The 15,931-nt window shown below is 35.2% G+C and overlaps 1 protein-coding gene and 1 long non-coding RNA gene across 2 annotated transcripts; one reads left to right on the top strand and one right to left on the bottom strand.

Annotated features, from left to right (window-relative positions):
- Positions 1 to 244: 244 nt before the first annotated feature.
- LOC147491114 (uncharacterized) lies at positions 245 to 1,123 on the top strand. The gene is made up of 2 exons (XR_015199880.1): positions 245 to 487; positions 853 to 1,123. It is a non-coding gene; the product is annotated as an uncharacterized LOC147491114 (long non-coding RNA).
- A 6,438-nt stretch (positions 1,124 to 7,561) lies between these two features.
- LOC147491113 (protein MITOFERRINLIKE 1, chloroplastic-like) lies at positions 7,562 to 10,566 on the bottom strand. The gene is made up of 5 exons (XM_086567182.1): positions 10,546 to 10,566; positions 8,237 to 8,896; positions 8,084 to 8,162; positions 7,866 to 7,996; positions 7,562 to 7,630 (listed from the first exon to the last, which is right to left on the bottom strand). The coding sequence occupies exons 1-5, from the start codon at positions 10,564 to 10,566 to the stop codon at positions 7,562 to 7,564; spliced, it is 960 nt and encodes a 319-aa protein (XP_086423308.1).
- Positions 10,567 to 15,931: the final 5,365 nt, after the last annotated feature.

The raw sequence follows: 15,931 nt of genomic DNA, 5'->3' as shown, positions 1-15,931 counted from the left end.
CACATCAATGAAAAAGTGACGTCAAAATATAACACCCCACATTTTTTAAGAAACTGTAATGACCATAATTTTACCTGAGAGTAATCTGGTCATTTTACATAAATGGTTTAGTGCTACTCAAGAAAATTATGGGTTGACTAATGTAGTGACTTGACTTGGAATTTCATCGAAGGGTATTCTAGTCATTTTAAGTGATATTTTAGCGGGGTTGGTTTTGTTTTTGGAGAGGGCGTAAAATGTGTCTTGGCACTGCTATAGTTTCTCTCTCACTCTCTGTCTCCCTCCTTCATTTTCTTCCTCCTCTCATTTCCTATCTTGCGCTCACTTTCCCACTGCTATGCAGTAATTCTAATAGTATTGGACTTGTCTTGTTGAAATGAAATAAGTGTTGTGAGCTTGCACATGTAATTATTAAGTTTAGTTCGATACCAATAGTCCACTAAATCTGATCTTCCTTATCTTGAGAAGGATGGAAAACAACATAAAGGTAGGCCCGATATTCCTGAATGAACTTGGATTGGCATTCTGGAAATTTTGCAGTTAATCTTCCAATGTTACTGAACAGTATTGTCGCAGAACTTCATTTGGAATGACTAATCCCCCTTTTATTCTTGAGCACTTGAATGAGATAACTGAAGTGTTGTGCCAGCCATTTGTGTATTCATTTCTTCCTGTACCAGTCCAATCTGGCAGCGAATCTGTTCTGACTGCAACTGCAGAGTTATTAGTATTTCTGTTAAATGTGTCTCAATTGCAAATCTTACTTTCAGTGTTAATCAATTAAATTACTTCAAGTTCAATATTGCAACTGTTTTATCTGAAATGCTTCCTGACAGAGTGATTGTTCTTCAGGCAATGAACCGGGAATATATACCGTGAGTGAATTCAGAACTGTGGTGGATACTCTGTATCGACTAGTACCTGGGATGCAGATCGCTACTGATATTATATGTGGATTTCCTGGTATGATATGTGCAGTATGAACTCTTGAGTTTTGATGCCTGATCACAGGATACACTTTTCACCATGTTTTTTATAGTGGTATGTATCTGTTGGACTTCATTAGCCATTCTAGTTTCACTCATTTCTTTCATTAATGATATAACACTTTTTTCCCTTTAAATTGGTAATTGTCTAGTTGCTCGAGGAGAATTATCACTACTACTTATAAGTGGGGTGGCCTAGCTAGCCATATGAGCTGTCTATCGGTTCTAACACCCCTTTCTTTTACCTACACCTCTTTAGCCGAATGAGCCGGTATCGGTTCTAAAATATTCTATATTTGCTACACGTGTGCGCTAGCTGTATCTGTTCTAACAATTTTTTTTTTGTTTGTTCTAAAATTTTGATTTTATTCAGTGCCACAAGCCATAAAAGCGTGTTTGTTTCAAGAATTAAAAACTCAGAATTTATTTTATTTTCTTTTCGTTGCTAAGGTCCCCACACATGTATAAATTCGTGCGTAGCACGTGAACCATTCTAGTACTATTAAGCTCTTAAGCATGAACCTTACTGAACTTGTTGCATGCTTATCCCAATCAGATTATTGATTGCCATTGCAGTTCAGGCACTGTGAGAATGCATATCAGAAGCTTTTACTGTAATATGTCTATGTATCATAATTTCTAGTTAGAAGCATAGAGCATGGTGTATGTAGGACATCCACCTCATTTTGACCAATACACGGTATTTAGTTTAAATGCAAAACCATATCTTGAAGTAGATGTATAAAGGCTACTTCTACTTTTCACTGCAACAATAACTGCTTTATCGATAAAGGAAGGTTTCATTCTCTTTAGTCCTAACTATAAGTACGAAATGCCATTTACCATCACTACTACAGAAAAGCTCATATACTACTGTTATTTACAGTGGTAAAAAGCCTTTAGCCACTGTTTTCATACCGTGGTAACAACCACCGTGACAAATACTTTTAACAAAACCGTGGGGAAAAGTGCCTTTTATATACCACGGTTTTGAGTAAAATAGTGGTATTAGGATTTACAAACCGTGGTTAATAGTCCGAAAAGTTTGCTCTTATATTTACAAACCGTGGGAAATAGTGATGATATGTACGACGGTTGGATACAAACCGTGGGTTATATAAACTGATTATACCTCGGTTCTTATCAAACTGTGGTGTATAGTCATTACAAACCGTGGGTTATATAAATTGCTTATACCTCGGCTCTTATCAAACCGTGGTTTATAGTTTTTTTTAAAAAATAAAATAAAAACCCCTAATTATTTGATTCTAATCATATTCATTCAACCTGCAACCTGCCCATTTTCACCATATATATCCACATTGGATTTAAAAACACATTGCTCAAATAAACAATTCATAGTGCAACACAAACAAAAGAAATAAATTTACACATCCAACACAAAGACATTGAATTGCAAAAAGAATTTTGAACTTTTTTGAATCATCAATAATGAAAGAAACATTCAAATTTACTTGTTATATCAAAATAATAATGACCTAACTTGTTGCATCAATAAAAAAAGCAATATATTTGTTCTATCTAAAATATCAAAAAAAAAAAAAATGGTGAGACCCAAGCACCACACCTTAACTGGAAAGGGTCAAAACCTAGCTAAGACTTGACGCTTGGCTCGAACGCTCCATTATGCTGGATGAATCTAAGAATTTCAAGTCGAACAACATCAAGTTCCTCTTGTGTATATGTATCTTTGAGGGATAGATTTGTTATCTGCACGATCAAAGATAAAAAAGTATATAATAACTTAATAATGAAGAGTAACACAAAATAGAGATAATAAACCAACTATGCGTAGGACCAAAGTCTAAAATACCCTAAAAAAAATTATCTAAACAAGCTTCCATTATTTCCATCGTCATAAACTTCATTACATAATACCCACTCTGTATCACCAGGTTGGTACGTACCCTATGTACTGACAAGTAATATAATGAAAAATAATGCAACTACCCCCCCAATATGCAACCTTGCACTAGTACTTCGCAATAGTCTACGCCATCTCAAGGTTGAAATGTATAAAGAAATATATTGTCCTATTTGGACTAAAATACAATGTTTGTAGTGCTTGGCATGGGTCACTAATACCTTTATAAGGGGAACATGTATATGGGGAGAGAGAGAGAGAGAGCACTTCGTTTGCGCAACCATCTATCCCATTTAATAAGTCCAATTAAGATATACATACAAGTGAATTAGTGAACCTTAGTTTAAACGCAAATGCAGTACAACTGATTGTCCACATATACAAAACATGATCCCATCAAAGGTAGTAACTGAAAAGTAAGAACGAAACAACTAAGGTGTAGTAGCTTATCAATCTTAAGGAGCTCTAAGTAACCATGCCCAGTACAAACCTCACCTTCAGTACATAATGGCCATATAGAATGTTTTTTTATGAAATTTCTCAAATATATATGCAAGAGAAAGAAAGACAAGTAATAAAAAAAACAATACTTGTCAAATATGATGGGGAACTTACTTGTAAAGGCACTTGTAAATTGTGGAAGTGCTGAAAAATGAAAACACAAAGAAAATGAATATCTCCTTGGTACAAAAAAACTGAACTAGAAATACCACCATAAATTAGGGAACTAACACACTACCAATGACCAATCAGCTATGAGTTAAATACTTAAGCGACTGAAGTAGTTATAAGCTTCTAGCAAAGTCATGGTCTTTGCATTGGGTAAGAATTATGAGCAACACTAGGACATGTATATATAAACTAATCTTTATGATGTAGGTTATCCAACACTTGACAACTGAAAGAGTATGCTCCAGTGAGTTGAACTTGAGCCACCTGAAAAACATACCAACCCAATGCAACATTAGTTTAAACAAAATAAAGTAAATAGGTCACCAAAATAGAAGTAAACAATAATTTGCCATAACCATTTTGTCCACATCCAAATGTTCACGAACAACCAACAAAACTGCCGACAAAAGAAATTAAAATACAAACGTATTCCTAAACAATATAAATCAACCAAAGTTATTAGTCCTAAGTTAGCAAGGTTTGTTACAAATCAGAGCACTTCGTTTTTCGACAATTGAATATTCGTAAAAGAGCTCAATCTGAATATTCAACAATCTAATAAACCAAGACGTGAGCGGGTTTGATTCACACGAGTCCAAACTATAACTAAAATATAAAATCCCCTCTGAACATCGCATTCTAAAAAAAATAAAATAAAATAAAAATTCGGCAGAGTCTCCTCTGTATTTCTAACCTTTCACTACAACCTGTCCTAACCTGAAAATTAAATAATACACTTCCATTTATTATATTAAAACCTCAACCATAAACCCAACTACTAAAGATATTGATTAAATGGCACCGCTACTTAACCATCTCGACAAATGCCGGTTAAATCAAGTAGGCTGCGGTGCTTGAAAACAAATCTCATACCCCAGATCGGTCTTTCCCAATTGACGCTAATCCATGTCATATTTTCTAATTAATGGATGCATCCTAATATGGATTCATTATTAAAGACAATAAAGAAATACTAAATTATTACAAAACAACTTAAATGAATAAATTTATAAACAAGAAAGAGCTAAAAGAACCACCTTAGCCAATCCGAGTGCGCTTCACGTTAAATTGTTCTTAATTTACCCGTACGCCTTTTCTTGTCTTATGGGAGCACCTGTGAAGATACTCCAACGCTCAGCGTTGGATACGTAGTCAATATATAATAATCCACTTAAAATGAAATTGAAACAAAAGACGAGGTTAACACATACCTTTAGCTGCTTAATACCACTTACCGTTTCCTTATTAAATCCTCGTAAGTGCATTGATTAACATACTCTCAAGAAAAACATTAGCATTCAATATAATTCATACTCACAAGATTTCTATCATGCTTAACACGTAGGCAAATGAATTGTACTAGAATTAACTAGAAATAAAATAACTTGAACAACCGATTTTCTTACTACAAGGGGTGAGGGTTTTCCTTTGGAAGCGGCTGAGCCGGGTGGCTGCCTACGTACCCATTTAGGGATCAAGCCAATCGTAGTTCCCCTATTCGGGTAAGGATCTATGGGGATGGATTAAGCCGTTTCCGATGAGGAAGGCAGTATAGGTTCCTCACTCTCGTTCTAACCATGTAACGTCCCCTCACCGATTCTCAACTTTGAATCGGTATTCTACCTAGTATGTCACTTCACTTCTACTTATTCAAGATTTTTTCCGAATTCTCGAGTAAACGCACCATATATATATATTATTATTCAACCTAGACAAAAGAAGTAGACAAAAGAAGTATTTAGCGCAAGAGAACCTATGATAATGGCATGTCATTAATATACTTATCTCACTACTATTCTAACAACCAATTAATTACGCGGGAAATAAAACAATAAGTTAATAAAATAGGCACGGATATATCAAAGCTCATTGCGGCTTGTGGTAGCCCGACGAAAGCCTGCAGTGACCTAACATGGCATGTAGCGGCCCGACAAATGGCTTGGTGATAGACTCCTTGTGGCCTGACAACGGCCTATTGCGGCCTTTCTGAGCACAACTCTCAATTCAGATATCAAAAACAGTTCTTGCTTGGTTCCAAAGAGTGGTCTAGCTATCCAATTATTAATTCAAGATACAAGGAATTGAAAATTAGAGGTGTAAACCCTATAGCCCATGAGACCACCACATGTAACTCCTCGTATATATTCTCTTCAATCCAGCATTTAAGGAAACCTAGAAGTCAGTTTCTCCATTCATGATAGCTAAACAAAAAATAACTAACCTTGAATAAAATCCTTTGAAGGAACATACACTATACTAGGTTTTTAACAATGGGTATCGGCAGTTCACTTAACGTTTCAGCTGCCATGTTTTCGGATAACCTTGTGCTCAATGATTACTATGTCGTCTTTGCGGGTGCTACTTGCTCTTGCTTTGCTTGTGTTCTCAGTGAAGAAGTCGCTAAGCGAGGGATTCTGGATCAGGTACTTTCTCTTTTCTCTTTATACAAGTGTTCAAATGTTCTTGAAGCGATTCCTTTAGTTGATTTGGAGTAAATGTAGGGAAACTATAGGTTAAATATGTTTTTATCAGCATCCACCAACCGATACCCATTGTTAAAAACCTAGTATAGTGTGTCCTAGAGGTTCTAGGATAACGATACAGAGTGGCGGTTGAAAAAAATTACATGTGGATCCATTCAGCTCCAAATTGATTAATTAGCTTTGTAAGAGTACGTCTGATTTCTAGGTGTTGGACTCTTGGTTCCCAAGAAATCCTAGATTATAAGTATGGGCTTGTAATTGAGATAAATCCGATAGTCTTTAATTTGTTTTTCAGAATTATGAATCAAACTAAGGAAACCTAGAATTATAAATCCGATATTCTCTTCAATCCAGCATTTAAGGAAACCTAGAAGTCAGTTTCTCCATTCATGATAGCTAAACAAAAAATAACTAACCTTGAATAAAATCCTTTGAAGGAACATACAAGAACTATTTTACCTTTACAGAAATCAAACGGTTCAAAGCAAGTGGCGACCAAACACATCTCAAAACGATAACGTCGCTGCTTTGATTCTGAACAAAACGAAATTGATAAAGTGGCATATTAAATAGAAGGAGCAAGAGACCTTTGGATTGAACATGCATTAAAATTTGTAGACGAGAGAGATGACGAGGGGGAGGCAGCTACACCACTGTTATAAAATAGGGCTAGAGAGAGATGTTGAAGCCCTAGTAAGAGAGATTTAAGGTCGCAGTTGAGAAGCAGAAGTGGGGTTTCGCTTATAGACTTTTTTTTTTTTTTTCAGAATTTTTTATCCACGGTGGGTGTAATATTGCCAAAAATATAAACCACTATTTTCAAGGAAACAATTAAATATACGATTACCAAAACATAAATATCGTTATATTTGAGAGTACCATGACAAATGTCAAAATATATACCACTGTTTTACGAAATTAGTGGTATTTGATTGTTTCAAAACTAGACAAGTGTTTTGTACCGTGGCAAATGACTATAAGCCACTGTTATTAGCAGAACAGTGGTATATACCAATTTACAAACCGTGGCTAATGTGCTTTTCTGTAGTAGTGACCCCCTTTGCGGAAGGTGATAGAAAACCACATTTATGGAACAAGCAGTACTCAGATGAATGAATTCAGAGAAAAAGAAACACCTTTCAATATCTTCATCTAAATCGCGGTAAGGGTCTAAGACCTTTATTGGTGCCAGCATTGTTTAGCTGTTGAAAATTAGCAAAACTAATTAATTAGAAGAAATATAGGAAGAGATGATAAATACATTGCAATAGATAGACAGATTGAAACTGCTATAGATAGACAGATAGACAGAAAGAAAAAGATGAATAAGCGAAAACAAAAGTTTTCAAAACAATCTTTGAGCTATAATATTCGAATGTAATTGCATAACCAAATGAATCATTCACAAGGATATAATTATAAGAACGCAGTTTCAAATCGGGTATAGCATCAAATCAAACATAATTAGTATTCAAGTCACAAAACAATGAAAAACAGTTGCATAACCAAAGGAATCATTCACAAGGATATAATTATCAAGAACTTGGCACCGATCTCCAATAAGCAAGTACTTTTATTGTTTTAAATTGAATCTGGTTGACAAACTGAAAAAGACCATGACAATTATCTTCAAGCATAATACTAGACAAGTACGACTTCAACTGTTTAACAAATTACCAAGAACATACTCCTTATTTCCTTCTTTTGGTTTATATTAAACATAAAACAGACTGAGAAGGGAACAACAAAAACAAGAAGAAGAAGAATAATCACAGTAAAATGAACATATCAGTTAAATTGAAAGTAATTAAAATTTCAAACTAATCTAAGAAATCTTACCTTCCAGTAATGACAATATTTCTTGGACCGGCCATATAATGTTCTTCCCATATTGGAACCAATCATCGTTCCGATTATAATTCCCCCAAGCCAACTATACCATATCAAAGTATCCAATTGATTGTTCCCACCTTCAAACAAAATTCACACAAAACTTTCTCAATCCAAAAATTCCAAATTATTGTAAAATGTCCCACCAAATTATGAAAAATTCAAACCTGACAATTGAAATCCAGTTGCAAGTATGACTCCAATACTCATCATAGTCACAAGATATCTTCCAACTTGAGTAGCACACTACAATTCAAACTTAACCAACAACAAGTTTATAAGCAAAATAACATAACAAGCATATTATCTACAAATCTTACCGAAGAAAAAGCCATTGCTATCTCCCCCCTAACTCCCCGACACACACTCTCAAATGGTTCCAAATGACCTTTCTTAGTTTTAGCCAACACTGCGGCTTTCAAATACTCAAACGACGAATAACTCAACACCCCAACAGGTAAATTCCTAAGCAAAGTCACAGTATAACCAACATATAAACCCAATATCCCGTCTTTCTGTAATATACTCAACAAAACTTGCCAAGACCTACCCACCACACTGGCTTGCATCCTTTGAGTAATAAGCTCTTTCGGCACCATTACAGCTGAAGACACAATATTCCCCATTGCACCAGCAGTTGGTGGAATTAAAACAGATGGGTATTTACTAAATTTTGATAAAAACAACTTTCCAAACTCACAAGTACCAAAATAAATTGCAGAAGAAACAATTGAACCAACAATTACAGCAGAAATGCCGCTATAGAAACCCAATATCCCCTTTGCTTGGAAAGTTTTCACAATGACATCTACACTTCCTTTGTAAATTTGAGTTGCCCCTTTGGTTTGTAACTTTGTTTTAATAGTGTCTAAAGGTAAAAGACAGACATAAGTAAAAGCGCCAGCCATACCTCCAGTTGATGAACCAATGAGTGCTTTCTCAAAAGTTGTCAAGTTTTTCATCAAAGTTTGAATCTTTAACTGCTACCTTCTCTTCCGTCAAAGGTATTGAGCGTTCATTCCCTACCTCTCTGAGATATAAGGTTCATGCCGTAAAGGTACGAGGACTAATTAAGAAATAACGGCTTATCATGACGCGAAGAAGGGGTAAGTGGGCAGAACTAAGATTGAGCTCTTCCTCTACGTTTGACTACATCCACAGGAGGAATCAAACTTTAGTTGAAAAGCCGGGAGAACAGAACCACAGGAAGGGAGCGGTCGGTAATCAATCTATGTCTTGGACTCCCTTTAGCAGTGGGGTTAATCCAATTTTTTGATTTGGGGGTAGAAATTTTTTGTTCCATTGAAATGGAAATTGAAGAGAATGTGATATTGTTGTTTGGAGGAGATAAGAGAGTGTCGTTGAAATGAGTGAAAAGGTTGTCGAAATTAGTGAGACTTTAAAGGTAGGCCTTGCGGGGGTTTGGAGGTGGAAGACCAAGTGATCTGAGAGCTTGTTCTTCATTTTGAAGGTAGGGTCTTGGGGTTTTGGTATGCCTTTGTCCACGGTATCTAGGCTATTTTGCAAAACATTAAGCCACCTTTTTTCGTTGAAACTGTGGGATATATGAATACCAAATCACAAATTAGCTGATTTTGAGTCGTTCCGTGGTATATGGCACTTTATATGCCACTGCTTTATGAGACTAGTGGTATTTGCTTGTGCCGAAATTAGAAAAGCTGTTCTTACCGTGACAAATGCCTATTAGTCACTGTTATTAGTGAAACCGTGGGATATACTCTTTGACCTACCGTGGGAAATGAGCCTTTATGTAGTAGTGCATGCCATGATGTTCCAATACAAATCCCGAATAAGCCGTTTAGTGTTGGAATTTCAAAATATGCACTTCTTGAACCATCTGAATTTCATAAGTAGAGGAAGTTTTCTTATGTGTGCTTTTCATAAGAATTTTGATACAAATGAATAATTTAAAATGAGCTTGCTTATGCTTTTGGTATTAGATGTTGTGATTGCCAGAACTGGAATCAGTTATTCTTTCTGGATTGGGTACAGTATGGACTCTGAATTCGATGCAGATTTACTCATTATGCATTGACATGCACCTTATTTCTTAACTAGTAAGTAGTAATTCACTCACTGATTTCATCTTATACATCGTAACCTGTTTTGGTTAATCCAGGAACACCAGCTGCAAGGATGAAGAAAGTCCCAAGTAATGTTGTGAAGAATAGAAGTCGTGAACTAACTACTGTTTTCCAGTCATTTACACCTTATCAAAAAATAAAAAATCAAGTGGAGAGGATATGGATTACAGAATATGCTACTGATGGAATTCACTTGGTAAGATATGGAGTACTTTTTTTTGTAGTAGTACTGTCACACCCAAATTTCCAGACAATATTTAAAACAATTATATTTAATTATCTAGAAACCCGGGGTGAAACAAAACCCACCATTTCAACTTGGAAGACAATATAGTTTCGTTTTCCAAAACGGCGTGTAGTTTCTTCCCAAGTAAGATTTCACCCCCAATATACAAATTCCAAAAAAATTCATATAACAGTACTCATAATTCCCACTTTTCAAAATAACTCACAACATAAATACCACTTACATTCCATTTATTAAATGCACATATGATAACCTAATTAAATCTGAGTTTGGATACCTTACCTTTAAGCCAACACATCGTCTTAGGGTAGGATATTTACGTCCCTGCAGAAAAGATTAATAGATCCCACCCTCCCCGCAAAAAAGTTAGACATCACAATAAAAGGATTTATCTCAGCCAGTCAAATCTCCATTCATAACCAAACCTCATTTAAGACATTTAAGTCTAATTGATATAACCTGGTTCGTCCCACATATTCGGGAAATACCATTTATTATAATACCTATAGCAAGGGTAGTCATTCATATGACATCATTACGTCATAAAGTTTCTGCGTGCATAACCGTAAATCTCAGACTATCACAAGTCATTGATATTTTCGTAATAACATATCAAGTTATAGTCATTTCGCAGTCACATAGAAATCACAATCATTTACTAAAATTATTCACAGTCACACCTCACATCCATAACATTACACAATTCATACACTTTTACTTAAAAATCACTCGTCTACTTATGAGAATGGGAAAATATCACACCCAAGGAGTACATTCATCCCTTGTGAGTATCAACTCATACAAACCACGTAAACATTTCTCATAAGAAATCATATACATCATATGCAATAACTCCAGCACACGTAAAATTAATATTTTACTTTGATTATTAATTATCTCGTTAACTCATTTATTAAAAGACACAGCCCAACATTTAGTTCCTACTCCACGATTTGCACTACACACATTTGCCAAATCACACATATCCGTGTGCCTCACTCACACCGAGTACCGCTACAAGACATATGTCCCAAGCGGGATATCGCCTCCAGGAAACATACTTTCAGCTTGTAAACTCGTAACTTGTGAGTCACAGCCATCTCTGGGCTTTCCATACATATAATCACAGAGCCTCTTTTGGGCATAACAAAATATCAGGTCATTCATGGCACATTCAATAAATACCTTGGGTCATTCCCGCCACATTCAAGGAATACCCATCATAACACTAACGGGTCATTCAATAAATGCCCTGAGTCATTCCCGCCACATTCAAGGAATACCCAAACCTACATTCCCGTACATTCAAGGAATACGACCAACCCGCAAGGCGAATACTTTAGTTCCTCTCTAGGGCAGTCCAAACTATTGGGTCATTCATGGCACATTCAATGAATACCCATCTATCACATGACATCACAAGTCATAATATCTCATTACCAAATCCTGAGGCGTGGAGAGTTCTAAAGATGTGGGCGACACATTAAAACATTATTATCACTTATAATTATACTAGCATTACTCATGTCAAAACATACCACACATGCAGAGAGTCATTTTCGCGCGTCAAGGCAAATCAAGCACTTAAATATCATTGAATGTAAACAGACTTATAATTAAACACATACAATTTACATAACCACACTCATATACACAATATCGTAAACAAATAGTTCATTAGCCCAAATTCAAGTCCACACACTAATGTGCAAAACAGATCCACATATACTAAAGTCTATATTCATATACAACTTCTATCTCACACATATATATTTATGTAGTCTCAAAACAACAGTAATTTCTAACACAATCACATAGTTATCACACAAACTAATATATAAATTATAGATACAGTGTAGTATAGTGGTTGTACTTTTGCTCAAAGCTGCCTACGTATCCAAATCTTTTAAGATTGGAATTAAGCCTTCGTAGTTCTTACCAGCCACATAGTCAATGCTATAGTTTTTCCTACATTCATCCAAAGGACATGTAACTTAATTATTTAGAAACTAGGGTATGTAGACATACTTTTTCATGTAGAACTCGAAGTCCCAACCTCAGCCTATCTAGAAGAAAACTTAAGTTGAAAACGGTAAAAATCCTAATTTTTAGCAAACTAGATTTCTGACGGACTATTTTCTGAATGACACAACACTTTCCACATGTGTCCAAATGCATCAAGACTTTTTGCGTTAAAAAGCTAACACACAGAACTTACTTTCTTATATTTTACAAAAATACTCAATCTCATTCTAAATATTCGATAACTAAGCTCGAACACAGTGCGTATAAACTGATTTCTGACGCACTATTTCTGCCAGTCAAACTTCCAAACACCATAATTAATTCCACGGGCCTCGGAAGGCGATGAGGCCAATTGGAATAGAAAGAAAAATTACAAATCTTTTTTTTTTTTTGTTTTATAAAAATTCTAACTCTCAGTCTAACTATTTTAAAACTGGACTTGAACACAGAGCGCATAAACTGAATTCTGCCACACTATTTTCTGTCAACCAAACGTCCAGACACCATAGCTGTCTCCACAGGACTCGGAATTGGACAAGGCCAATTGAGTTAGAAAGAAAACTCATAAAACTCACTTTTTCATGTTTTACAAAAACTATAACTCCCCTAGCTTTATGCAATTTGTGATCAAACCCTATACAGAAAACTGTTTTCTGACAAATAGAATTTCTGATGCATAAAATTTTCGAAGTCATATCTTTTCCGTCACTCATCCAAATTAAGTGAGGCTCACTACGTCGGATAAAAGACTAATGGGCATGCCATTAGTCATGTTAAGGACTGGTTCCACTGATCTAGTATACACTTATCCTTATTATACCATACCACCAATATAATTGGATAAGAAGCCTTATAAGATATGACCTTCCATGCATAGTCCATTTGAAATAGGTAAAACCTAAACTTTGTCACGATATAACCTCATTATATAGAGTACATTACCAAAACATAAACCAATATATACATAGGGGTAGGTTTACAAATGTTACCAAACTGTTTACAACAATTTTATACAACGTTTTATAAAATGGGATAAAGCATTGTTGGGAATATTCAACTAAGGTCCCCTTTTTTTTTTGAGAGAATTGCTAGCGTCCTGCCCTCTAAAGGGGTAGGACCATCCTAACCCATTACAGACAAAAGAATACTACTTGCTCACCTATTTAAAAGGTTCCACTTTATTTATTAGCAAAAAAAAGACATTTGCAAACAATAACCTAACCCAAGTCCCAACCAGCCCCAGCTAACCACTGCTCCGGCCGCCGGATTCCGACCAAACAATTTTTTTTTTTTTATATTTTTGATTTTTTTTAATCCATACAACATTATTCATTTGAAATTATAAGGAGAACATATAAGCATAACATCAAAATAAGATACCTACCAATTTGAGATAAAAATCATCCAAAACAAGAGTCAATATATTCTATATTCAAAAGTAAAAAACTCTATATATTTTCAAGTGAGTCTTAAATCCAAAAATAAAGCATAGTAAGAGTAAAACTAAAGAAACCCCCTTTATTAAGTTTAGAGCAATTAAACTACTATGAGGCTCCCATTTTCTTTTAATTTCGAAATTTGGTAAGTAGTGGTGGGGCTGTGGATAGTGAGAAGAGGGGTTGGAGAAATTAAACTACTATGACACTCCCATCTTCTTTCAATTTCAAAATTTGGTAAGTAGTGGTGGGGGTGTGGAGAGTGAGAAGAGGGATTGAGATTTAAGAGGGAAATAAGAGAAGAAAAATCAAACAAAAAAGATGAATAAGGAAATACCAAGAAAGAAGTGAAAAGAAAAAACAAGATGGACGGCAGCAGTGGTGGTGATGGACGGCGACAGGTGGTGATGGACTGTGGTGGTGGTGGTGCTTGAGAGAAGAGAGGAAGTGAAGAGACTTTGAGTTGATTAGTTTTAGAAAATTTTACAAGTACCTGGTCATTATGTTTTGTCTTTTTTTGGGTTAGGACGGTCCTACCCCTTTAAAGAGGCACGACACTAGCAATTCTCTTTTTTTGATAATCATTCGACTAAGGTCTTGAAGTATGGTCTTAAAGGGTGAATATCAGGTAGAAAAAAAAAACAAACATTAGAAACCGGAACCGATTTCACACAGCAGTTATGACAAAGTCAAACGTTAGATCTTAGATGGTCTCATGGGAATAGACTAATACAAATGGTATTACACAAATCACATGTAACTCCTATTGGTCCTGCTGATCCAGTTTCGACTTCACAAAATAAATAAGCAGCATTCGTGACATACCTTGAGGAACTGGCAAGTACGTGTCCTAACATAGCATTTTCTGAGCAACAATGATGTGACAGAAGAGATATATCAAAGTCGGCTTTAACACTGTCGATGAGTTTACTTACCACATTTCCACGACAGCATCTCGAAGACAGCCACAGCCCCTTCGTGTAAACACCATTAAACCCAACAAATCGTAGAAAACAGTTATACGCTCTCCGTATCTCCAGAAGCCTCTATTTTTTCTCTCTCTGTAAAACTCTCCTGTTTCTTTTCTTTTTTTTTTTTTTCAAAACCCCTCAAAAATAGGGAATGAGGTTTATCCTCTTTATCCTATCTCTTTCTAATCATTATTATTTTTATTTTATTTTTTTTATTTTTATTATTATTATTATTTAGTGTACTAGGAAAATATTAAATTAAAATACGGGGTGTTATAATATACACACCTTAAAGAAATCTCGTCCCGAGATTTAGGAAAGATAGTAGATTAACCAAACAAACATGTGCCAATCAATAATTCTTCTAAGTTAATTGATCATATCTCAACGACTGAAATTTATGTGATAATCTAAAACATGCCAGCAAGATTAATTACACTTCATTTACAGCTTGCACAAAATGGTCATGAAAATAAAATATCAGAAATGAGATATAAGTGTATACCCAAGTATACACACCTTAAAAGGAATACACGTATACAATATTGTATAATCTGACATGTAGACATACGTAGATACAAATTACATAATGAGATACACCACCCTTTAAAAACAATGTATAAAACCAAAATCCAAAATGAGAACAAAACAAACAGGAAAACAACAAGGAAAATTAACACCAATAAGAAACACTCTTACCACCCATTACCACAATCCGATGATCACCTAGACCTTCTCATTCTAGGCTAACATAGGCTCCGATACCAAAAATGTCACACCCCAAATTTCCAGACAATATTTAAAACAATTATATTTAATTATCTAGAAACCCGGGGTGAAACAAAACCCACCATTTCAACTTAGAAGACAATATAGTTCCGTTTTCCAAAACGGCGTGTAGTTTCTTCCCAAGTAAGATTTCAGCCCCAATATACAAATTCCAAAAAAAAATCATATAACAGTACTCATCATTCCCACTTTCCAAAATAACTCACAACATAAATACCACTTACATTCCATTTATTAAATGCACATATGATAACCTAATTAAATCTGAGTTTGGTATACCTTACCTTTAAGCCAACACATCGTCTTAGGGTAGGATATTTACGTCCCTGCAGAAAAGATTAATAGATCCCACCCTCCTGCAAAACAGAGTTAGACATCACAATAAAAGGATTTATCTCAGCCAGTCAAATCTTCATTCATAACCAAACCTCATTTAAGACAT

Source organism: Coptis chinensis, chromosome 6 (assembly GCF_015680905.1).
Source record: "Coptis chinensis isolate HL-2020 chromosome 6, ASM1568090v1, whole genome shotgun sequence".
NCBI lineage: Eukaryota > Viridiplantae > Streptophyta > Magnoliopsida > Ranunculales > Ranunculaceae > Coptis > Coptis chinensis.
Note: the sequence above shows the minus strand (reverse complement) of the source record. Positions and strands in the feature narration are given on the sequence as shown.